Consider the following 24,707-nt stretch of genomic DNA (forward strand, 5'->3'; position numbering starts at 1 on the left):
GTCGGCGTTGGGGAAGGGACTGGAATGGACATCGTTGGGCTTTGCCCAGGGAAAGGTGGCCAGCTCGGGCATGAGGGACAAACATTCTGCTGCAGCTGCTGTGTGAGAGCGAGCCCAGGCAGAGGATCACTAACCTGGGGGGACAGCGGACCCAGGAGAGCCGTTCCATCTTAAGGACATTGACTGTTTGCTGGATTCAATGGGAGAGTTTGTCTTTCACATCTTGCGTTTGGTTTAACCGGGAGCTTTAAAGATGATCGTGTCGTTCCTAACTGGAGTTACTCTGTTCAACATTCTGGTAATGTTCTATCCGTGTGAAAATCATTGTTCATATCTTTCTTCCGTTGATTCCCTTTCCCAGTTCATTCAAAAAATGCTATATCAATGTTGATGACTTCTAGATCATGAGATTAATGATGATGTGTAACTTGCTTGGGGTGGCTTTATGGGGGGGGGATCCATTGTATTTGTTTTTGTTAAGGGGAAAGTGGTCATAACTCTTTCTCCTCAAGGTGCAGTGTGTGAGCGAACCGACGTATGCGGGGCCGGACGACGGGAGGGATACTGTTGGTGAGTCACCACTCTGTACGGACTGGACCGCTCCGACCGGCCACTTCACGGCCTGCGCATCGCTGTTGAATCAAAACATTCGGGAAGTTATCAAACGCTTAACAAGCATTAACCAGGATTGATATACCTAAACAAACAGCTAGCCTAGGACCCCCAAAGTTTGATCACAGATTAAGTTTATAGTAATAACAATGTGCTCATGGTACAAGAAAAGTGATTGAAGAGATCAAGCTCATTAAGCACCATTTTAAAAACAGCAATGCCCAAGAAAACATTCACTGACATTAGATAAACCGATTTTCTGAACATGATCTAGGAGTATCTAGGGAATATCTAGGGAGTTTAGCAACCTTAAGTCGTTATTATTGACTCTGTTACAAACACATCAGCATACATACTTAATACACAATCTCTGGAGGAAATACCCAGTATTGTGTGACTCAGAAGTGAGTCTTTGAAATGTATACAAGCATACAATTTAGTTGGAGAGTTCAAATGCTGCACTATTAGTATATTCATTCTAACAGATGCCTTTTATCAAAACAGACATTTTTCTGATTGTAGAGATTATGGTTCAAACCCAGAACATTTTGGTACTTGGGTCAAACCCCCTGTACTAGACTCTCCCAGCTGAGTGAGTCTCTCTCTCTCTCTCTCTCTCTCTCCAGCAGAGGAGGCTGATCATGGGGTCTACTTGACCTCCGACTGGGCCTACCAGCTGGTCAACACATCCCTGCCCTACCCCCGGGCCCAGAGCTTCTGCAGGGCCCTCTTCGGCTCCCTGGCTGGGCTAGGCCGACCCGAGGACCAGGAGGGGGCGCTGGAGCTCCAAAAGCTCCCCGGGAACCCCTCTCAGCTCTGGGTCCAGGATCAGCGCATCGGGCCCCCCCGGGCCACGCCTCTCGCCAAGCAGTGTAGGAGTCACTGACTGCACTTGTGTTCCAATACTGGAATACTGTCGTACGCTCACACTGGAATACTGTGGAGTACTTTCTATTACACTGTAATACTAGTCATTCAGACTCAGACAAGCAGTGGAGTCACTAGTTACATATCCGAGTGTTCTGATACTGGAATACTATCATACACTCAAGCTTGAATATTGTATTTACTTTCAAGTACACTGTTAAACTAGTCATTTAGCAGAGAAGGAGTGGAGTCACTGACATTATTGTATTATTGTATTATTGTATCATTGTACTGTAATGCTATAGCCTGGCAAAACGCCTCATGAAAGCATTGATTAGAGCAACAAAAACTGGAAGAAGTCAGTGGCAGCCATCTTGTTTATTAAGGAAAATGCCTCAACTCCACTGCCATAGGGCGATCTATAGTACAGTCATCGTATCACACCCGCCCCTTATTAGCAAAACAGTTGATTGACCGGTGATTGGCTGCTGAATATCTGTCAGAACAGGAGGGGGGCCAGACGCATATGCCAGAACAAGTAAAACATGATCTTGCAGATATCTGGTTCCCAGGCTAGGCGTCATTAGGATGATAGTCTTGTACTACTAATACTGGAATACTATTTATTATTTATACTGTATTTCTAGTCATTAAGCAGACAAGCAGTGTATGAGTCACTTATAAAATACAACCTCATACTATATTAACTACAGATATTTAGCCAGACATATTCACAAATGACTTCAGGTGAGGCTGAGAACTATCAATCTAGAAGTCTAGAATCAAAACAAGTCAAAATTAAAGTAGTTGCAAGAAAACGCTGCAGGGCGAATAAAAAAAAACACCACTGAGTCTTGAATACTAGACTTCAAGTGAATGTTCCCAGATACCATCAGGGGTTTGGCGTTTTGCTCAAGGATGGCTACATTTAGTCATTAGGCAAATGTTTTCATCCAAAGCGACAAGTTATTCTGAGAACAATCAAATGAATGCTTTGTTTGCAGCTGATGATTCGATTTGATTTATACTCTGAATTCCGAGAAGATGTCTGGTAATCCACTCCGAGTATGTAGCTTTGTATCTCCCCATGGCCGTGCTTTCATCAAACACAACACATAAAACTCAGCCGAGGTTCTCTCCAACAGCACATCACGGCTGCTCAAATCCGCTTTCCCCCCTCCCCCCCCCCTCCTTCCTCCCCCTTAGACCTCAAGTTCCGCGCTCTCAACTTCCCCAGGGCCTCGCGCGAGGGCTTCGTCCGGCTCAACGCCACCTTCGCCCCGCTGGCGGCGCTGAGCGTGTGCGTGCGCGTCCAGTGGGACCCGGCGTGGGACGAGGTGTCCACCGTCTTCTCCTATGCCGCGCCCGTCTTCACCAACGAGTTCCAGCTCCGCGGCCGCGTGGACCGCCGGGGCCGCCGCGTCCTCCTGGCGCTCATCGTCCACGGCCAGCACCGGCCCTACAAGGCCTCCCTGCCCAACGACGGCCTCTGGCACCACCTGTGCGTGACGTGGCGGCGGCGCGACGGCCGCTGGGCCATCTACGTGGACGGCGAGCCGGGCGACGCCGGGGCGGGCGGCGACACGCCCCGGGACATCCACGGCGAGGGCATCTTCGTCCTGGGCCAGGACCAGGACTCCTTCGGGGGCAACTTCACCGAGCCCTTCTCCGGGAACGTGACGGACCTGAACGTGTGGAGCGCCGCCCTGGAGGCGTGGCAGCTCCGCGCCCTCTGCGCCTGCTCGCCCCTGGCGCCCCGGGACGAGGTGTTCCGCTGGGGCGTCGACGGCGTCGCCGTGCACCCGGCTGTCCGGGAGACGGAGGCCATGCTGTTTTGTCCAGGTAGGCTTCTGGCTATCCCATAATACCCCCCCCCCCCCCCCCCCCCCGAGGAATATGGTATGCACTGTGTTGTTGAGGCGCTTCGTGTTTTACCCGTTTTAGAACGCGTTGTGAACGCGTACACATTTGGTACGTGGATGTATTTGTGTCACGGGTGGATTAGCATTGACTGTGTGTTGTGTCGTCTGTGTGATAATGCGTTATGGGTGTGAGTCTGTTGGAATGCGTGTGTCAAGGTGTGTCAAGGTGTGTTATTACGTGAATGCCTGTTTCGGTGGTGTAAGTTTTTGTGTGTTATGTGTGTGTATGTGTTTTATGTGTATGTGTGTTTTGTATGCGTTTCTGTGATCTTTGTCCGTATATGTTATGTTACGTATACAACATTGTGATATTGCTGCCCCCCAGCCACGCGGGGCCAGCAGCAGGGGGCGGAGCCTGCAGGCTGTGGGACACTTGAGGGCTGGACGCATCAGCACCACCCAGTGGTGGGACAGGAAGACTGCAGCCGGCCGCTGCCATTCATCTGCAGGAGTAGCAGAGGTGAGTCTGTACTTTTTATTTTTCAATTCTCAAAAGTTCAATGAATTGACAGTTAACCTTCCACATACATGGAATTTGCTATTGTGTATTCTGTGGTGATAGGGTTAGGGTTAGGGAAATACTAGCTATAAAAAAATACCAAAAACAACTGTACAGAATAAAGAATAAAAAGTAGTAGTTATAGCAACATCCACACACACACACACCAAGGTCTTTACAAAACAACATGCCTTCAGGTGAAAAGTCCCTTTCTTATCAGCACTGCTTCACAGAAAAGTGGGTGTACCATAAATATGGTATGTGTTGCATAGAAAAATGAATAAGGATGTTGGGGGGGGGGGGGGGGTAGAGATATAAGAGGATGTGACCTCATACAATATCCAAGTGCTGAAGCGAAAGAAAAATGTGATATAATGAATAATGCATAAGAGAATACACTCAATGCCATCATTTGGATCCTCCATAGTGTTGCTGAGGCAGTCTTATCAAAATGACACACAGGCATATCTATAAAATGCGTTAAATATGAATGCAAGAATTAATACGAGATTAGATTCATATAGTCTCTCTACACATCCAACAAAGCGCATTGAATCAAAAGCTCTAGGTCAAGCCATAATACCCATAAGAGTGAGTGTGTCTGTGTATGTCAAGGCTAGTAATAGTCAAGGAGCCCAATAGCTACGCTTTGCGACACGATGTTTGTAATGAAAATAACTAACCATGTTTTCGGTGTGTTTGAGCAGAGCGCTACCTCAAGATGAAGGAGATCCATGGGGGAGAGACTGTGCGGCCTAGCCCCTTCGTGGAGCACCTCAACCGCATCTCCAACAAGACTCAGGTAAGGAATTACTTCAATCTCTTCTCCCTTGCTCGGTTTCTTAGCCGTCTCAAAACACACAGTGGTTTTCGTAACGGGCCTCACTAACAACCATGTACACCTGACGAGAAATCGGATAGACGTGAAGTTCTTTGTGTGGGTTACTATTGCTATTTTCCCGTTTTACTCATAGTAAAAAAGCATCTTACAGTTCAGATTACCGATTACATGTCCTCAATATGCTCAAGGATACAGGTGAGACACTGGGGACAAACCCAGAACCTTTCTACTACCGTCACACACACCCTAACCACCCCATTGGATAATAAAGACGAATCTCCATTTCAAACCGATCCTGTAGGTCGGAACAGGAGAGGGGCCCCCTTACGCACTGGACCTCGGCGACGCCTCGGCCCTGCTGGACGTGGCCAGGCAGGCGCTGGAGGAGACCGGGCGGGAGGACCTGGAACCCACAGACATGCTGTCTCTGGTGCAGCTGCTGGCCGCCGCCGCGGAGGTGCCCGTGGCCACGGGCGCAGAGGGCAACCGGAGCCGGGCCGACGCCCTGGAGCTCAGCCAGCACTTCATCGGCGTGGCGGACGGGCTCATCGGCCAGGATAACGCCCTCAAGTGGCAGGCTATCAAAGAGGTAGGACCACGCCCTGTCCTGTTGGCTCCCACTACACCGGACCACTTCTCACTAACAGTCCGTTTTGCATGCTCTCGGGTAGTGTAGGTTGGTCTCACAAATCAGATTTAAAATCCCATATATATATATATATATATATATATATATATATATATATATATATATATATATATATATGCGCTCCCAAAGGAGCATTTAAATTGTATTTTTTAACAATAGCCAACAACATGAAGAGCACAAATGTAAAGACAACTTTGCAAAAGGTTAATAGAATGTAGCTCTTACAGGAGTGGGCCGCTAGAGGGCGGTAGAGCTCTGTTACAGCTGCCAAATGAAATGTACAGTCCTCTCCACAAACCTTATACACCCTTGTGTTTGCTTGTAACCCTCAATACTGTATTTATTTTTGTATATATTTTAATACAAGGTCTTTATGATTTTATGGAAGGCCAAAGACAGATATCTCTCCTTCTCTGTCCTTAAAAAACACATTTCCTGGGATGAAACATGCAAGTTTTCACCATGAACAATAAGCCTATTGATCTTGTAGTTGTTGGAACATGAATAAAAGGCCGTGTGTGCGTGCGTGTGAATCCTAGAAAGGTACTGTAGACACAACAGGAATTTGACAACATCAATTGTACTCGACTTATTTCTTATTTCAGGCGTCTCTGAGATCAACATAACAGTGCTATTTTTCAAAATTGTTTTAATTGTATCATTAAATGGTGAGAGGTGTGACGTACCCAGACTTAAGTTAAGCGTAGAGCTATTAGAGGGCGCTCAAGGAACCCAGAGGATGAGGATAAAACGCAAGGCTCCAGCCTCACTATGAGCAGACATAAAAAAGAAAAATCCCAGGAGAACATTTAATTTCCCCAACGCCCATTTCCACTATTGATACCCTAGATTAGACCCATAATGGCCTTGTAACCAGTATTATGGCTCCATCAACCATCCCCCCCGACACACACACACACACACACACACACACACACGGCCCCATTCACCCTCACACACACCTCCCCAAGGCTTCTCGGCAGCCCAAGGCCGCCACTGCCCAGACTGAATAGAGGTGAAAAGCACGTTGCTAGAACCACAAAGCTCCCTCCCCACGCTCCAGCTCTTTCTCTCCCTCTTCGCTAAAGACACCCAGACAATAATCTCTCTCTCTCTCTCTCTTATTGAAGGCTCTGGGTATACGTAATGAAGTTATTTGATTACAAGTGTGTCAATCGCTGTAACTATCCCTTGGATTATGGACCATGTGTGTGTGTCCGTGTGTCGATTTGAGTGTGTGTGTGTCGATATATGAGAGCGAGAGCGAGAGCGAGAGAGAGACAGACAGACAGACAGACAGACAGACAGACAGAGTGCCAGAGACAGAGTGAGTCCACAGACAGTTGGACAGCAGGGGGGGGGGCTCCAATGGAGACAGTGCGGGTGACGCTGGAGAGCCAGCTGAGGTGACCCCAGGGACGGTGGGGGTGACCCCAGCGAGCGGCGGCGGGGGTGACAGGGTGGTCTGTGTGTTCCAGGTGGTCAGTGGGCCGATGGACGTGGTCCGGAGTATCGACCGCATGGCAGCGAGCCTGAGTCCTCGACTGATGGAGACAGAGCAGCACATACTCATACAGAGTCCCAACATCAGTGAGTCTCACACACACAAAAGCAGGCAAGCTTGCATGCACACACACACACACACACACACACACACACACACACACACACACACACACACACACACACACACACACACACACACACACACACACACACACACACACACACACACACACACACACACACACGGGCCGCCTCCGAGATTTTCCTCAGTCAACGTTCGTTCACTTGAGACAGAGTACTATGCGCGACCCACTCCATTGTTTTCCGATGGGGAAGGTGTGGCAGCCATTTAAGGGAGAGGGCCGACATCGAAACGCGGTGCTGTGGCGGTGACACGCGTCAAAGTTGAAAGGATTCAGACTTTGACTTTTTGAACCACGTGTCAACCAATAGATTTGCAGTAGAATTAAAAATGAAAGTTGTAATCTGTGAAAGTAGTAAACTGTGGCTGATTTTGTGTGTTTTTAACTTCCCATGATACAAAGCACAGCGCCCAACCTAGCCCGGGGTCTGAACGCACCCAATTTCAAACCAAGAATTTAGCTTCATCATCGCACATTAAATACTATTATTTCAATAGTCAAATATTGTTTGGGGCATCACAAAACGGGTGGATTTCCAGGGCTGGGAGAGAATAAACCCGGTTAACATTGTGCTAGACTACTTGGCAGATAATACAAAACTGTAATAATTAGCCTATAAAATATATTTTTTACAAGTGCACGCAGGAAGCAGACCACCTATTAACAGCATCAACAAAACGGTAAATTTTGTAAATTTTATTTCAACACCGCCTAAATGCATGCCACTTAAAAGCAAGCAATTACGACAGAGCTTGACGGACAAAAGATCCACGTAGTGTCTCAGAGTCGTGACCTTCGGATCGTGGCAAATGTGGGGTACGCACAACTGTGAACACACACACACACACACACACACGCACAATGCAGGATTGAGGACTGAAAAATCGATTACAGAGTGTGTGCAGACTACGATAAAGAGAGCGCACTTGCCAGAGAGATGTGCCAAAGAAGGAATATCAACATGTCGTGTAGGCCTACACCTATAGGACCATCATTCTATAATAGATTAATAATAAACTGTTTTCTGGCCGAAGCAATTGGAGGTCATTAGGTTATGTGCGCAAAATAACAGTGATTATGATGCTTGTCACTTGTCAACATATGGCTCATGTTCAACATACAATATGCTCACAAAATTGAATCAATCATTGGCCTTCGTGAACACCCCTGGTCATTTCACAACAAATGTCATCTCGACCACTCCAGTTAAATCATTTTCCCACCCCGCCCCCTCCAGAGTTGGAGGTGCGACAGCAGGCCCTGGAGAGGGGCTCCCCGGGGCCGACGTTCTGCGGGCCCGTGGCGGAGCTCGAGGGCCACCTGGACTGCATCTCCGTGCCCCAGCAGAGGGTCCAGGATCTCCATGACAACGGTAAGGAGCAGAGAGTTGGATTGAGGGCGGACGTCGGTTGACCCCCTAGGTGCGTGCAGGTGAACCTAGTGGACATTTTTTCCTCAGCGGCGTTTCGTCAAAGAGCTGCCAAACCACTCACCTCCTCCTACCGGCCCCAAGGTCTCGCATTGAAATGCAGGTTTCAGAGCATTGTTGAGCGCCAGACTGACATTTCTTTTTTTCCCCCCAACACATGCTGGCGTGGCTTATTTCCCAAATGTAATTTCTTCATTAATTCTCCCGAGCTGACAAGCAAATCATTCTTTGTCCTTTGTCTGATTGTGTGTGTGTGTGTGTGTGTGTGTGTGTGTGTGTGTGTGTGTGTGTGTGTGTGTGTGTGTGTGTGTGTGTGTGTGTGTGTGTGTGTGTGTGTGTGTGTGTGTGTGTGTGGGGGGGGCGGTGTGCGTTTGTGTTCTGAACGGCAGGTTTCCGCTCACTCACATTGGTGAACACGTGGTACGGAGCACTGCGGCCGCTCTTCAACGCGGAGGAGAACGTATCCATGGCGCCCACCGTAACGGACGGCAGCCAGAGGTACCCAACGCCGACCGCGCCGCTCAGCTAATCACGGCACACGACGCAAAAAAATTCAGATAGATTGACTCCAACCAATCAGCCACAGTCTCACACCGTGCGTTGCCATAGAGCGGAGAGGATTTCAATATCCATCCAGAATAAAAGGACATTTCAATACAAACTATGGACATTTAGTACAACAGATTTGAAAGGCTCTATCCTCTCTCACACACACACACACACCCCCACTCACCCACCCACACACCCACACACACAGCGTTGACATTTGAACTTTTGTACTAGTTTTGGACGAGCAAAAGCTTCTACCGACCATTGACTGTATCTGTCTCCAATTGAGAGCTATGAATAATTGAACTTCTGGCTACCTGAAAAATAGTGCCCCACGAGAAACGAAAGACATCATCATTGCCAAACAGATTGACAGAAGGTGATGGTTGTTTGATTGTTGTGATTCCCTGTCCAAATATTGCCCCCCACACCTCCTACCATGGGTCGTACATGAACGTTTGGTGGTCATTTGAACACAGGTTAATATATCTTGTGTGTGTAGATATTTAGGAACCATCCTGGGTTCCTCCGTCATCTCCAGTACGGTTCTAGGAGACGACCAGCCCGTCAGCGTATCTGTGAGGTTCAGACTACAACACAAAGCCCAGGTCAGAACTCTACAGCTCTACCAACTCTTAGTTGGTAGAGCTGGTTTTGTCATCAGTTCCAGTTCTCTTAAAAAGGTAACATTTCCACATATAAAAAAGTAATAATGACTTGACCTATGTTCTATTTCTATATTTTATTGAGTTATGACCTTCCATCCTCCCAAATGTTTCCAACAATGTTCAAACCCAGATAAGTCTGTAGTCTTATTGAAGATAACGGTGCATTTCATTTGGTCGCCTGTCAATGGCGTCATGTTCCCTTTGCCCTCTAAGTTAACAGGAAAACAAGGGAAACATTAATCCAGCAGAGGGCTAATTTATTGATAGGATATTTAAATAACGATCTAGCTTACTAAGATGTGCTACTGTGAAGTGGCTCATGACAGCCACCACACTAATGGAAAGGTACTGTTTACAGTTATAAAGTCAAAACAATGTTCAACATACTCAGTTATTTTTAGAATACGATTGTTTTGACCACAGGTAACAGTGCTGTGCTACTCCCCAATTGATCACCACATAACGTTTACTACAGCTACTTGGGTAGTCGACTCATCTAATAAGCACATTATAGCATGTTGACGTTACGTTAGCTTACATTACTTGCAGCTATTTAATAAGAATGTAACTACATAACATAAATGTGAACAAACGAAAGGTGCATAATAATATATTCCCACATCCGTGAACATTAGCTCGGCCTGAGGCCCGTCAGATAGATTTTCACCGGATATTGCGTTGAACTCAACAGACAGTCTATTTCCTTGAACCAAGTCTTTAGATACTGTTTTGATTGAGCGACCCTAGCGGCAGAGATGATATACCATACCTTTCAGAACTTTCCTTTTGAAATGTTATATTTATTATATCTATTTTTAAATATTTATTTAAAAATAGTGAAATGTGTATGGTCATAAAAGCAGCTGGATAATATTCCACATCGACGACCAACTTTTATACTACAGTTTGATTTCTATTAGCTGAGCAATTTAAGTTCAGCAATGAAGATTCATCCGTTCAAAATCAAGTTTGAACTGTTTTATTCATAAATGATTGTATTGATTTAACACCTATGTGCTTTCCCATAGAATCCCAGCGGAAAGGTCTACAACCCAGTGTGTGCCTTTTGGGATTTCGATCTCATGTGAGTCTACAGAGGATTGGCTCAAACTATCCCCCAAACTATCCCCCAAACTAACCCCCACTATCCCAACCCTTCACAATGTAGTCCCCCACAACATCATAACTCCCACAAACTCTTTGTGCACATGCACAAATGTACATGCTTTATCCCAACAACAGTGTTGACTGCCACAGCAGCTTCCCTGCTGCTGTGGCAGTCAACACTGTACACAAATGTATAGGTGTAAACATAATCACCACAACAACACCACCACCTTTAAGGTAGCAAGGAACCTTTATAGAATTTGAAACCCACACCTACCTTTGTTTGCACCCTATGCAATGGACAGCCTGACCCACACGACATCAGGGGACATTTAAATGCACGCATCATGACTCACATAACATAATAAGACACCCACGACAAGAACAATGAAAACCATGTTACATACTATTTTTATGTATATGTCACATATACAGCTTGACTAGCAACAACACAAGACCCAACAGTATGTTTCCAATAGCAGCTCAGGACATTTGAGGACAATTGTACGCGTTTAAAAACCTTATTAAACACACTTCGCACATATACACACGGTTGACCCCTGCTAGGTGTACTCACACAACAGCAGTGAACGAACACTTGAAGCACTTACAACTAATATACAACTTAATATCCTTCATTTTTGTACTTACCCAAGTTGTTCATCTTGTGCTTATAGGCCTACTCACATTTGCTGTAGCCTACTTCTCTGGTTGACTGTTGCTGTGGTGGCCGACGTGGAGAATAATCAGATTTGACAAAACTTGAGACTTCGTGAACACGCCGATACACGTTCCTCTCCATGAAGCGTCGCACATTACAGCATTGTTTTCATTCGCCAAATAAGCTGATGTATGATTTTCGTGTGGGCCTACGACCTAACTGGTTTCAAACGTTGGACTCTCTCGCGAATTACAGAACACCATTATCGATGTAGAGGGATTTATAACCGGGGCGTATAAATAATAAAAAATAACGCTAGAATGTTGGTTATTTCACACACGAATGATACCGAGAAGTAAGATGTTCGGGGAAATGAATGAGGAACGTTTTCTGTTAGGCTATAGCCCTAATCTCTTTTAAAACTGCGTATCCTTGTTATTTTGCTTTTTGTAGTTACTTCTTTCTCTCCCGAGGGCGGAACAGGTAGCCTATTTATAATAATTGCGTAAACCAATCACTGGATTTTAAAATCGGTACCTCCACCCAATAGGGGCAAACCCGGTGCACGTAGGCGCGCGACGCTATTCGGAAAGCGTACCAGAATCTACGAGACAAATTTTAAAAAAGCCAATTAATAGGTGATTAAACAAACGAGTTGGCAATTTTAAGGAAAAAAAAATGTGTATAAGTATGTATATGTACAAACAATGTCTGTACATATGCATACAAAATGTATAGAAATTGTATGTATGGTTATATATTTTTTCTTTTCTTCTGTGTATTAGTCCAGAGTCTGGTGGTTGGTGGAACACCAGGGGTTGTGAGGTGGTTGCTAAGCAACATGAGTCCACGGTCTGCTCCTGTAACCACACTACTAACTTTGCCTTGCTGCTACAGGTGTACGAAGTGCAGGTAGCCACGCCCCCTACTCCATCCTACTCCTCATCTGCATGTCTTTATTCAGCCAATCAGCAAACAGCCAGCAGTTTGTGCAGCTGTTCATCACTGTTGGAATGTTGTTATTGATTGTTATTGATGCATGCCTTTCTGTGTGTGTGTGTGTGTGTGTGTGTGTGTGTGTGTGTGTGTGTGTGTGTGTGTGTGTGTGTGTGTGTGTGTGTGTGTGTGTATGTGTGTGTGTGTGTGTGTGTGTGTGTGTGTGTGTGCCTATATGTGGGAACATATGCTTGTGTGTGTGTGTGTGTGTGTGTGTGTGTGTGTGTGTGTGTGTGTGTGTGTGTGTGTGTGTGTGTGTGTGTGTGTGTGTGTGTGTGTGTGTGTGTGTGTGTGTGTGTGTGTGTGTGCGTGCGTGCGTGCGTGCGTGCGTGCGTGCGTGCGTGCGTGCGTGCGTGTGTGTGTGTGTGCGCGCGCGCGCCCATTCATGCCAGAGGAGTCCAGAGAACGAGCGCGCTCTGCAGGTCCTCACGTTCATCGGCTGTGGAGTGTCTCTGTGTGGCCTCCTCTTCACCTTCATCCTCTTCATCGCGGTGGGGTGAGTCCCGTGGGGCCTCGGGAACGCAAGACGTGGAAAAACCTTGACAAGGGCGCTTCAATAAACACTCTGTTCTCAGAGAAACTGAAAACAGCTATAGTAGGTAGTTAGATGGATGGTTAGGTAGGTAGGTGGGCGGGAAGGTGGCTAGGGAGGTAGTAATATAGATATGTAAGAAGGCAGATCGGTAGGTGAGAAGATAGGTAGTTTAGGTTTAGATAGGTAGATAGGTTTATTAGTCGGTTAGGAAAATTACGTTTGGTCATTGCATGTGTTTCAGATATGTGTTATGTTTACGTGTTGTGGTTTACATGTTGCGTTTATGTGTTGTGCTATGTGTTGTGGTTGACATGTTGTGTTTATGTGTATCGTGTGTTTATGTGTTGTGGTATGTGTTGCGTTGACATTTAATGGCGAAGTATGTTTTGTGCTGTCCTAAGTTTTGTGTACATGTGTTGTCTTTACGTGTTGCATTATGTGTTGTGGTTTAGGTGTTGTGTTATGTATTGTGTTTATGTGTTGAGTTATGTATTGTGTTTCAGTGCTCTGGTTTTATTTTTGGACATATGTGTTGTGTTTAGTTGACGTGTTTGCGCGTTGTGTCTACGTGTGTGTGTTGTGATTATGTGTGTTGCGTTTACGTCGGCAGAGTTCCTAAATCGGACCGCACCACCGTCCATAAGAACCTGATCGTGGCTCTGGGCGTCGCCCAGCTGTTGCTGATGTGCAGCGACTGGGCCTCAGCCCACCAGGTAATACTTCTATTATTTAATTATTACATTGTGTATAATATAGTTGTTGTTTTTTTCTGAGAACGTCATACATATATTAGACATAATTGAGTACTTCGATGTCTTATACACAGATAAATACTTTTACTTTACTACTATCCACAAAGTAGGTCATTCGTTGGCACCTAAAAAAAAAGCTAAATTACTAGTAAATATGTTGATGACTCATGCCTTCGACTTAAAATGTTCTAAACACAGAAATCCACATGTAGTTTGTTGTCATAGTTTGTCCGGAACACTACAGAACACAATTCTGAAAAGGCTTTATTAAAAGCAGTAATATTATTACACGTATAATACACTCATAATTAATACAGTTATACATTACACATTTATTCTGGGGCGAGTGTACATAAGTGTGCTGTAGGGTGCTGATATCTACCCTGTGGTCGTCAGGAGCTGTGCTACGTAGTCACAGCCCTGCTCCACCTCTTCTTCATGGCCTCCTTCTCCTGGATGTTGGTGGAGGGGCTTCTGCTCTGGAGCAAGGTGGTCTCGGTCAACATCAGCGAGGACCGACGCATGAAACTCTACTACATCATTGGCTGGGGTAAAACGCAAGCACGCACACGCACGCACGCACGCACGCACACGGGATGCAACTGGGAACTGTCAACAAATACCATGGTAGCACTTTACAATCAGGGTACATTGATTCACATTAGTTAATGCAGTAATAAGCATTACCTAACAGCTAATTAGCAGTAATAAGCATTACCTAACAGCAGTTAGGTAATGTGTCTAGTAACCACCAACAAATGGTGTTCATGTTTACAATTTTTCTACAAACACTTTACACTGAGTTTGATCCAAACTACTGCCTGCTTCATCAGCCTCAGAGACTCCTGATATCTGCTGTCGTTGGTGTTGCTTCGACCCGGTCACCCTGTTGTGGCATTTCTCTGACAACGTGTTTCTGTGTTCGTTCACACGCTTAGACACAGTGCGGCGTCCCAGGTGCCCCGATGGGCCCACGTCCAGACTAAATACAGTATGGGGCCCCAGTGCCCTGTGACTAGCAACGTGCACAGCAGTAACTGTTCCTTTATTCAACCCATACAACACGTCCCATACTCTTATGCCGCCGACAGAATGTCACACACAGTGACATTCATCGATAAATTTTCAGTTTGAAAATGATGTATTCCGCTATCATTATGTCCTGATTGCTATAGCTACTCTGCACTCTGTCCAGTATATTTTTTGCAAATATTTTTTGAGCAAATAATATTTGCTCAAATATACTATTATGTTGTTGATTTTGTAGCGACTACCATTTTCATTGTGTGCTTTGAGAGTTTCTTAGCTTCCCTTGCCATTCACGTTGGTTCAAGGCGTCTAAATGAGTAAACGAATATACTGTAAATACATTTCAAAGATGTAACACTTGACTGGTCAACATTTCCTTCTCCCAGGGCTGCCTGTGTTGATCGTGGGCGTGACACTGGTCATATCGCTGGACAAGTACAAGGCAGCCACTCACTGCTGGCTCAACATGGAGACAGACATGATCTGGGCCTTCGTGGGGCCAGTGCTGTTCGTCTTGGGGGTACGTGCCCCCAGGGATGTCAACGTTCGTGTGAGCAGTTTCAGTTTCATGAGATTATTAATCCTGCCGTACGCACCTCCCCCTTCCCTCTTTACCGCGGTGCCTAGGTCAATGCGGTGGTGCTGTGTCGGGTCGTCATGGTTACCGTCTCCAGTGCTCGCCGGCGCTCTAAGATGCTCACTCCAAGCTCCGCCTCCAAGATGCTCACCTTCGACCTCACCTGGTGAGTCACAAACACATCTCTGCCCCCTACTCTTTCGTACTCTGTTGTACTGTCTCTCTTTTTATCACTTTCTCTGTCGCTTTCCCTCCTTTTTTGAATTCTTCTGTTCCTCCCACACACTCTCTCTCTTTTTATCACTTTTTCTGTCGCTCTCTCCCCTTCTTTGAATTCTTCTTTTCCTCCCTCCTCCCACGTTCCTGCCCACTACCTCTGTCCATTTCTCTACAACTCTCTACTGCTCTCTCCACCTCTCTCTACTTCTCTCTGCTTCCCTCTCCCCCCGCTCTCTCTCACGCCTCTTGACCTCTTGACCTCTTGTTTTCCCCCCTATGTCTTTGGCATGAGCTGGTCAATAGAGACTGTGTGAGAAAACTGTGGGGGGAGGTGGGGGAGGACAGAGGGGAGAATGGGACAGTCAGCTGTGGGAGTCCAGCAGTCTTATCGTTAAACACCTGGGACACAGAGCACAATGAATAAGTGGGTGAGGGAGGGAGGGAGGGAGGGAGGGAGGGAGGGAGGGAGAGTAAGGGAGGGTGAGTAAGGGAGGGCAAGTAAGGGAGTGAGTGTGAGAGTGAAGGAGAGAGAGTGAGTGAGGGAGCAAGGGAGCAAATGTACTGCATTCTACATTTCCTTGTCCATCATACAGGAACATGGCCGACCCATATGTCGGCTATCGATAGATGTTTCCAACATGCCGGATGCTACGAGACATCCAGAGCTGAGATGTATTCACACACTTCTATAAATAATATACATGTGTTCCAGTGTATTCAAAATCATGTGACGTTGTTTAGACAGCCTTGTTCTTTAAACATTACAGTGGCCTTAACCAAGTATCTTAACCCACAATGAAGAACCACATAACACCTGCTAAACGCTCGTGTTTAGGCACACCAAAACCACAGGAACACAATGTGAGCACGGCCAAGGGCTTTGTTTTCCCCACAGTGCCCTCTAAAACATTCACCCGCAGAACGCTGCGTACCACGAGCCCAAACCATACTCACTGCCCCTCTTGAACCAAGGGTCATTGCCACCTTGTCCGTGGCAATGACCCCAAATAATCATTTCCACAATAATCAGACTTCCACAAATATCACATGGCCCTTCCATAGCCTATACATCAAGGCTGGATAAGTTCCCCCAGGGGCCTGGGAATATGGTCATCTTTAATTTTTGGTCAAAAGCCTTCAAAAGGTGATGCAGTGTTGTTGAGAGGCTGTATAAAATAGATTTGTTAGCCAATGTTTAGTAGCTGAACCGAGAAGGCAGAGGTTTTACAATTTAGAAAAAGTTGTGTATTAATGACAGCCCACCAAGAACGTCCCGACATCAAAACAAATTTACATCTCAAAAGCAGCTTCTGCAGTTATTCACGTTGTCAACTAGCGATGTGATGCGGGGACTAATGGAGAACTAAAGAGGCGATCAGCGGTATGAGTCCTGTGTGTCTAGCCGTGTATACCTGCCCAGGGGACGGAGCTTCCAGGCATAACCATGGGGCAGCCCCTTTACACGCTACAACAGTAAAAAGCTGGTCAATACTGCTTGACCGTCTGAGCTCCGGTGTGGGTGCCACATGGACAGTGTTGTGCAAGTTCACACTTCACATGAATTAGTTCAAAGTTCAGTTCATACAAAAGAAACTGAATAAATTCACGTTCATAGTTCACCAATTCAGTTTTGAACTACTTCATGTTCAGTTCATTAACAGTTTTTTTTAGAAACCGAAGAAAAACTGTTGGAGTGAGTATTCTGTGCTTATCTTTTAGAATGAATCCTCTCCATTACCAGCTGCCCATCACTACAATCTCAAATTGTTGTGGATATTATTTGTACACCTGTTTCATTCATCACAACTAAGGCAGTAACTCTATTTAATAATCATCTGGACCTAAGCATCAATTTAGAATCTGAAAAAATCTGAACTAGTTCAAGTTCAAGTTCTTTAGTTAAAAATATGTTACGTTCAGTTCAAAGTTCATAGAAAAATGAACTTGTTCAATGAACTAGTTATTTTGAGTTCATGCACAACACTGCACATGGACTATATCAAAAACTGACTGAAACCGATTATTATCCCACTTATTAGAGAATTATCAAGATCGTGAGATGGGTCAAGCCAGTATGTCATATTTCTGTGGATTAATTCATTAATTTATACATTTTCATCACAGAGGGCCCATTTGCACTCAGGGGCCTCTAGGCACATGCCCAGTTGCCCAAATGGTTGATTCGGCCTTGCTATACATCCACATCTCTACACTGCATTCATAGCACAACATACGACAAAGTACTTATTTGTCTTATTCGTCTTAAGCTATTAACTATTTGCACCTTTTTTTTTTTAGCTAAGTCATGTGTATGCTGTATGCCATAATATATATTTTTACAATGATTGCACTGTTTAACATGCAGAGCATACAGGTACGCTGCTATGCTGTGTTTCCTTCTCCTTGGCCGGTCCCCAAGTCCCCTCACTCGCTTACAGCCTACAATGTATGTCCCCACACCACAATCCATCTGTCCCCACAACCTATCTGTCCCCACAGCCCATGTGTCCCAACACAATGCGGCCTCTTCCACCGTGGTGTGATGTTGAGATAATAAGGGGGAGGGTGTGTGTTGGGGGCGGGGGGGGGGGGGGGACTGATTTGTCTCTCTCAAATGGAAGGAGAAGAAGAAGCTGCTTGCCTCGACCTTGCAGACAGAGTGTCGGCTGAAAAACCTCCATCTCCGAGCCCAGCTGCAACTGTGTGTTGACAATGGGGCTTGGAACAAAGGGAGAGGTTTTGTGGCCCAGGAGCGTAGTGCGGCGGGAGGTATGAACACCAAGGGAAGGTGTCTCCCTCCAAGGACTGCATGGTGATGGAAAGTTTGATGAGGAAATGTTCAAAACGGAAAATAAAAATCTATTAAGAAAACAGCCATGGCGAGAGTGCAAAATGAGAACGAGACTGTATGGATCGTGAATTTGAGGACGGTGTGTGTCTATGAGTTGGGTTCTCAGGTTTTCTTTTTATAAAAGGAGGCAGTGGAGACAGAAGTTTTCTTTTTTTCAGATAGAAAGTTAGAGGGCGTAAATGTATGAAGGGGTGTTTCGCTGTATCTCCGATCCTATCCTATTCTATGTGTCGTTTCAAGAGAAAGAGCCTTTCAAAACACTTGACCACCAGGGCCCGGAAATTGAAAGGTCTATGTTATCCCGCTCCGTTTTTTAAGTTCAGCGATGAATTGTAATGCGATATTAAGTGTTAATTATTTTATATGTAATATTGGTTACAAATATAAGTAATATTTGTAACCAAGCGTCCTAGCATTATGCCTTCAAAATCAAAATCTCATAACGTCTTTGCCTCATTTGCTATTATTTCAGATTCACAATACTTTATTAATCCTGAGGAAAACAGTAAGCTTTTTTTTCTGAACACTTTCGGCTCAGAAAATGAAGTAGATATACTTGAAAAGATGCACAAGCCCTGAGCACCACACTTCGTTGGTCTATCATCACAGGGAAGAGCAAAAAGGTCAAGTCTGAAGTAGATCGTAGACGTAGTGGATCAAACATCCACCTGCCCTGGTTGCCCTTGTACTCAACACATGAATTCTGCAGACCAAAGCGTCACCTCTTATTCCTTTAACTATTTGTAAAGTGTTTAGGGCCGACAGCAGAAGTACTGCAGCTCCGATGCGGTCTCTTATCTGTGGTGCTGTAGTAGATAGACATTATAGCATCTGGTCAACCTCATTGGTTCAGAGTTAATATTGTGAATACGAAAGAATCACATGTTGTTCTTGTCTTGTTTTAGAGTGTTGATTTTTTGTTCATGTCAGGCTTGTTGTTATAAAATACTTTGGCTACTGCTGCAGCCGGAGTGGAGATCTGTCAACACTTTTGCACTTCGTACATCATAGAGAGCAAGAGACCCAACTCGCCACACACACACACAGACACAGTTAGAAGATTAGAGGGCGTACTTTGGATAAAAGTTAGTTTTCAATGAAGTTCATGGGAACAGTATTGGGCTGACTCTGGTTTATGCACATTTCTGATATAAATGTGTGTGTGTGTGTGTGTGTGTGTGTGTGTGTGTGTGTGTGTGTGTGTGTGTGTGTGTGTGTGTGTGTGTGTGTGTTTGTGTTTGTGTGTTGTTCCACAGGGCTGTGACCCGGCCAGTACTGATTCTTCTGCCAGTGCTGGGTCTCACCTGGCTGTGTGGAGTTCTGGTCCACCTGTCTGTGGTGATAGCCTATGTCTTCATCGCTCTCAACGCCTTCCAGGTAAAGCCCAGCATATCTATGACATAAATGCAGTATATATGTATATCTATGCACTCCATGCTTGAGTTGTATTCAATGTTGACTGGGCCGCACTGTCAATTTGACTCAACGTTAAAAAACAATTTATGACCACACGGTTCTCGTAGTTTAAGTTGAGCAGTTATTTTATGAAAATGCCTGCAGAGGCTGTCTGTTCCTGAGGCCGCTTCTTCGCGATGTCGTTTTTTTCACGTTTAGTTTTTTTAGTCGTGCGTTGCATCCAGATTTCCGTTTGTTCCCTGCCTCTTGGCGTCACCACCCAGCGTCCTTGCAGTTACCTGAAGGTAGGCTTCAGGTAAGAAATAAGGCAATGACCTGTGGAGGTCAAGCTAGTTCTGTTTAGCCGTGTAGGTGTTTTCTACTTTGCGACTGCCAGCCTTTCTTATAAACCTGCACTAGAGATGGACAACTTTGTGATCCAAGTGGCGGTTGCCATGGATTTATTTGAGCTTGATTCCAGGAAAAGTCATCAGGCACTCAAGCACTCATTAATTGATAAAATGGAAGGGTGTTTTGCTGTATCTCCTCCTTTCGTCATTTTCAAGAGAAAGAGCCTTTCAAAGCACTTCATCGTCAGGGCTATGTTATCTCGCAAAGGATTATGCCTTTGCAAATCCCAATCTCAAAAAGTATTTGTCTCAATTGCTATTATTTCAGATTCAAATTTCAGATTCAATACTGGATTAATCCTGAGGAAAAACAGAACGCTGTTTGCTATTTCCTGCTATTTCTGAAAAGGAAACAGAACTGCACTTTCAGCTCAGAAAACTCAAAGTAGATATACACACTTTGTTGGTCTATCATCACAGGGAAGAGCAAAAAGGTCAAGTCTGAAGTAGATCGTAGACGTAGTGGATCAAACATCCACCTGCCCTGGTTGCCCTTGTACTCAACACATGAATTCTTAGACCAAAGCGTCACCTCTTATTCCTTTAACTATTTCTAGTGTGTGTTTAGGGCCGACAGCAGAAGTACTGCCGCTCTGATGCGGTCTCTTATCTGTGGTGCTGTAGTAGATAGACATTATAGCATCTGGTCAACCTCATTGGTTCAGAGTTAATATTGTGAATACGAAAGAATCACATGTTGTTCTTGTCTTGTTTTAGAGTGTTGATTTTTAGTTTATCTCAGGCTTGTTGTTATAAAATACTTTGGCTACTGCTGCAGAGATCTGTCAACACTTTTGCACTTTGTCCACCATAGAGAGAAAGAGACCCCACTCGCCACACACACACACACACACAGCTATCCTTTTCCCTGACATATATTCTCTCTCTCTCTCTCTCTCTCTCTCTCTCTCTCTCTCTCTCTCTCTCTCTCTCTCTCTCTCTCTCTCTCTCTCTCTCTCTCTCTCTCTCTCTCTCTCTCTCTCTCTCTCTCTCTCTCTCTCTCTCTCTCTCTCTCTCTCTCTCTCTCTCTCTCTCTCTCTTCCTCTCTTCCCGCTTCCCCCCCTCACACACACAAATACATACACACACAGCTCCTTGCCTCCCCTTTCTCACCTTGCTCCCACCGAGTGTGTGTATATGTGCGAGTGTCTCTCTCTCAAACTCTCGCTCTCCCTGTAATTAATCAGTATGAAGTAGCCTCAAGTTGACCCCCAGAGAGCTGCTAGTTAATTTAGATTTACAGCCTGGTCCAGCTGAGGGTCTGATAAAAACTTTGGTAGGAGTGCCAATCCCCACCCCCCACCCCCCCCCCCCAGCTGCCACAGACCAACCTGTGTTTCTAAAAAGCCTTGTTTCCACTGTCCACTTTTTCCTCCTTTATTTGCCATTTTGCCTCCCACATACTGCACGGTTTGAGCTGTAAACATTTTTAAACACGACTGCAGTAGGGTGAGGGTGTGAAAGAGAGTGATACAGAAATACCTAAACGATTTAAACCAAAATTCCAAAAGAGTTTAAGCAGAAAGAGACATAAGTGAATAAGTGAAGTAATTGCCTTAACTGGGGAGCGAGAGGCCTTCTCAGACAATCCACAATTTTTTGATACAAAAGAAATTGATGCATTTCCTTGCTTCGAAAATGTTTCTCGTGGAATAAGAAAAGGCAGTTAAGGTAGCCTACTTGTTATGAATTATGAATGACTCAAGAAAGTATCATAGAGAGTTGTACTCTCTACCCTCAACAGACTTCACAAAACGCTGACATTGAGTGTGCCCCTATGCGCTCCTTCTTACAGGGCCTGTATATATTCCTGGTGTACGCAGTTTACAACAGCGAGGTGAGGACACGTTCAGACCATTGTCTCCGCACTGTTTCAGAATGTATCTCTCTGTGGTATGGCATGTGCAGCCGCCAGCCAATTTGACTACTCTGAGATGGCATACCAGAGGTTGTAAATTCTGCCTTCTGCCGTAGGTGAGGAATGCCATAAAGAGGATCAAAGAGAAGAGGAAAGCCTTATCATTCACAGTGAGTGAGCCCAAAGCCGCCATTAGCTACAAGGCAAAAAGAAAAACGTTGAAATTCAAAAATTGGTTTTACCTCGGTTTGAGGTGATGAATATTGATTATTGCAGTGTGTGAAGCGTGGGCTTTCCTCGATTCTCAGTTGATCATTTTGCTCCTTCAGAACTGCTCGCAGCCAATCGGTTTCCTGCCCAGCCAGCGGGCCCCTGCGGTCTCCTGGGGCCACAGTCTGCCAGCCCTCTCCAGCCCAGAGACCAGTGAAACCTCTGGACCCCCCAGCTCCACCTCAGCCTCCTTGGTGATCAAGAACGGTAAGCTAGCTGGTGGTATGGTTGCTGCTGCTATTGTTTACATCTGTGGTAGGCGTACCCACTTACTTGTGACAAATTGACACAATAAGTCATTATGACAAATTTTGGTGCCAGAAGTTTGAGGAATGCTGGTTATGATGGTTTGATAACCAATAATCATCATCACCATCATCATCATCATGCAAAATATCATGAAGAGGAAAATAGAGGAAAAAATAAGTCAGGATTTAGAGAGTAAGCAAGATTGTAGATGGTGAGCTAACACAGATGTCAACTAGAAGGGGTGGTAAGCTAGCAGGGCAGATCAACTAGCATCTATGTTAAACTAGGGGGTAGTAGAGATGGCAATCTAGCACTTTATAAAGTGAGTTGGGGGATTTTGCACCAGAACACTCACCATACGCTGGCTATCACAGTGGAGAGTGGAGGAGACAAAACTCTCCAAGGAGAGACCAGGCGATGATTAGGTGGCCATGTTGGTCAAGAGCCAGGACACCAGTTTTAGCACCCCTACTCTAACAAGGAGAACCACGGAAACATAGGGGACCACGAGGAGGCAGGACCTCAGTTTAACGTCTCATCCGAAAAATCGGAATCAGCGGAAATGATCACTATCAGGCAGTGAGGGCCTGGTAACGACTATTGGACACCGCCACAGGCATTTGTACGAATAGAGGACAAACCACTCAAAGTACACATTGTGATGGCTGCTTTTTTTGCTTTTCATTGTCATGGTTACGCCATAACAATGTGGTGTAACCATGACAATAGCACGAAGGTATAACTAGAGCCCCTACCTGTGCTCTTCATTTTAATCATTTTATCATGGAGTCAGAGGAACGTGTTGCGTCCTCCAACATGAATCGGTTTAGGAGAATGTATTCAGATGTTGGCTGTTGTCTGTAATGTTCCTCATGTCACTGTTCTACTTTGTGCTCCCTACTTTGTCCTTGTGTGAAATGATTTGGTAGGCCAGAAAAGAGCGGGATGGAACTGATATGATAGCTGGCTGATTTATTTTCTTTCAGAGAGTTTCAGAAATGAGAGCTTTGTGAGTTTTTCCTTGAAATCGACATCAAACCAAGTGAGTGATCATTCCACAACGTCACACTGCCACAAAATACAGCCATCAGTACAAACAATAACTAAATTGTTGTTCTGTGTGTGTGTGTGTGTGTGTGTGTGTGTGTGTGTGTGTGTGTCTGTGTGTCTGTGTGTTTGTATTTTACCAGGTGGTCCAACTCACCGGTTTCAAGCCCTCAGGTACGGTCACTTCCTGTTCCAGTTTGATTGGCTACAGGTCAGGTCACATGACTTTTACTCGACTTGACCTAACCCTCTGTTTTGAAGACAATCTATAGCATAACAACCCCTCACAACAGCTAAAGACAAACCACATTAAAACCAGGTCACGGTAGCCGATAATAACACAAAAATAAGAACAAAACAGACATTGGACCAACAATGATAAGTAAAGAAACAACACACAACAGAAATATATATTTTGGGGACTGCAAGGCATTTGTGAATCGGAATCACTTCCACCGACAACATTCTACCTTGACCCACCGATCAATCTCGTCTTCGACCTAGCGCTGCCCTTTTGTTTGTATTGCGTTGGTCTTTTTTTTCTTATTATTTTTTGTAAGCACGCGCCGGTCCTTCGTGTCGCCGGGCCCGGCGGCGTTTGCGCCACTGTGGCGCGGTAACAGATGGTCCCCATTTGCCAGGGTTCTGTTCCACTCCCAGCGCGTCGATATGTTGCAGCGCTGTAGCAGGGCACGCGTCCGTATGGCAGCCTAAATGTTTTCTGTGGAGCCCAGGCGAGTGGTACTTGGGATGCTTTGTTGACCCACAAAGCGAAAGCAAAGCTGGAGTCTCAATCAGGAACGGGGCAGTGCTGCGCCATTCAACAGAACGGCAATTAGCAACTCCCAACACCTGCTGTCTCTCACTCTCCCTTTCACTGCTTCTTCCCTTATGCTCTCTCTACCTCCTCTCGGTCTCTACCTTGCATCTCTCTCACTCCTCCTCCCCCCTCCACATCGCTTTCACTCCTTCTCTCATTCCTCCTTTCTCTCCCTCCCCCTCTCCTCCGTTCCCTTGCTCCTAATCTCTCTCCCTCCCTCCTTTTTTCCCTCTCTACATCACTTCT

General features: G+C 45.5%; 1 protein-coding gene across 1 annotated transcript; it reads left to right on the forward strand.

The window, feature by feature from the left end:
* Positions 1-253: 253 nt before the first annotated feature.
* On the forward strand, positions 254-24,480 carry adgrd2 (adhesion G protein-coupled receptor D2; the record flags this gene model as incomplete). Its single annotated transcript, XM_084468156.1, has 25 exons — positions 254-298; positions 513-570; positions 1,239-1,484; positions 2,686-3,321; positions 3,727-3,861; positions 4,608-4,702; positions 5,043-5,330; positions 6,869-6,980; positions 8,277-8,411; positions 8,858-8,966; positions 9,520-9,625; positions 10,714-10,769; positions 12,239-12,365; positions 12,842-12,945; positions 13,595-13,697; positions 14,133-14,286; positions 15,152-15,285; positions 15,393-15,508; positions 19,669-19,789; positions 22,013-22,054; positions 22,192-22,245; positions 22,405-22,552; positions 23,581-23,636; positions 23,785-23,815; positions 24,413-24,480. 25 exons carry the CDS (start codon positions 254-256, stop codon positions 24,478-24,480), a joined length of 3,279 nt encoding a protein of 1,092 aa, XP_084324282.1.
* Between the last annotated feature and the right edge of the window lie 227 nt (positions 24,481-24,707).

Source organism: Micromesistius poutassou (assembly GCF_964030765.1).
Source record: "Micromesistius poutassou genome assembly, chromosome: 5".
Lineage (NCBI taxonomy): Eukaryota > Metazoa > Chordata > Actinopteri > Gadiformes > Gadidae > Micromesistius > Micromesistius poutassou.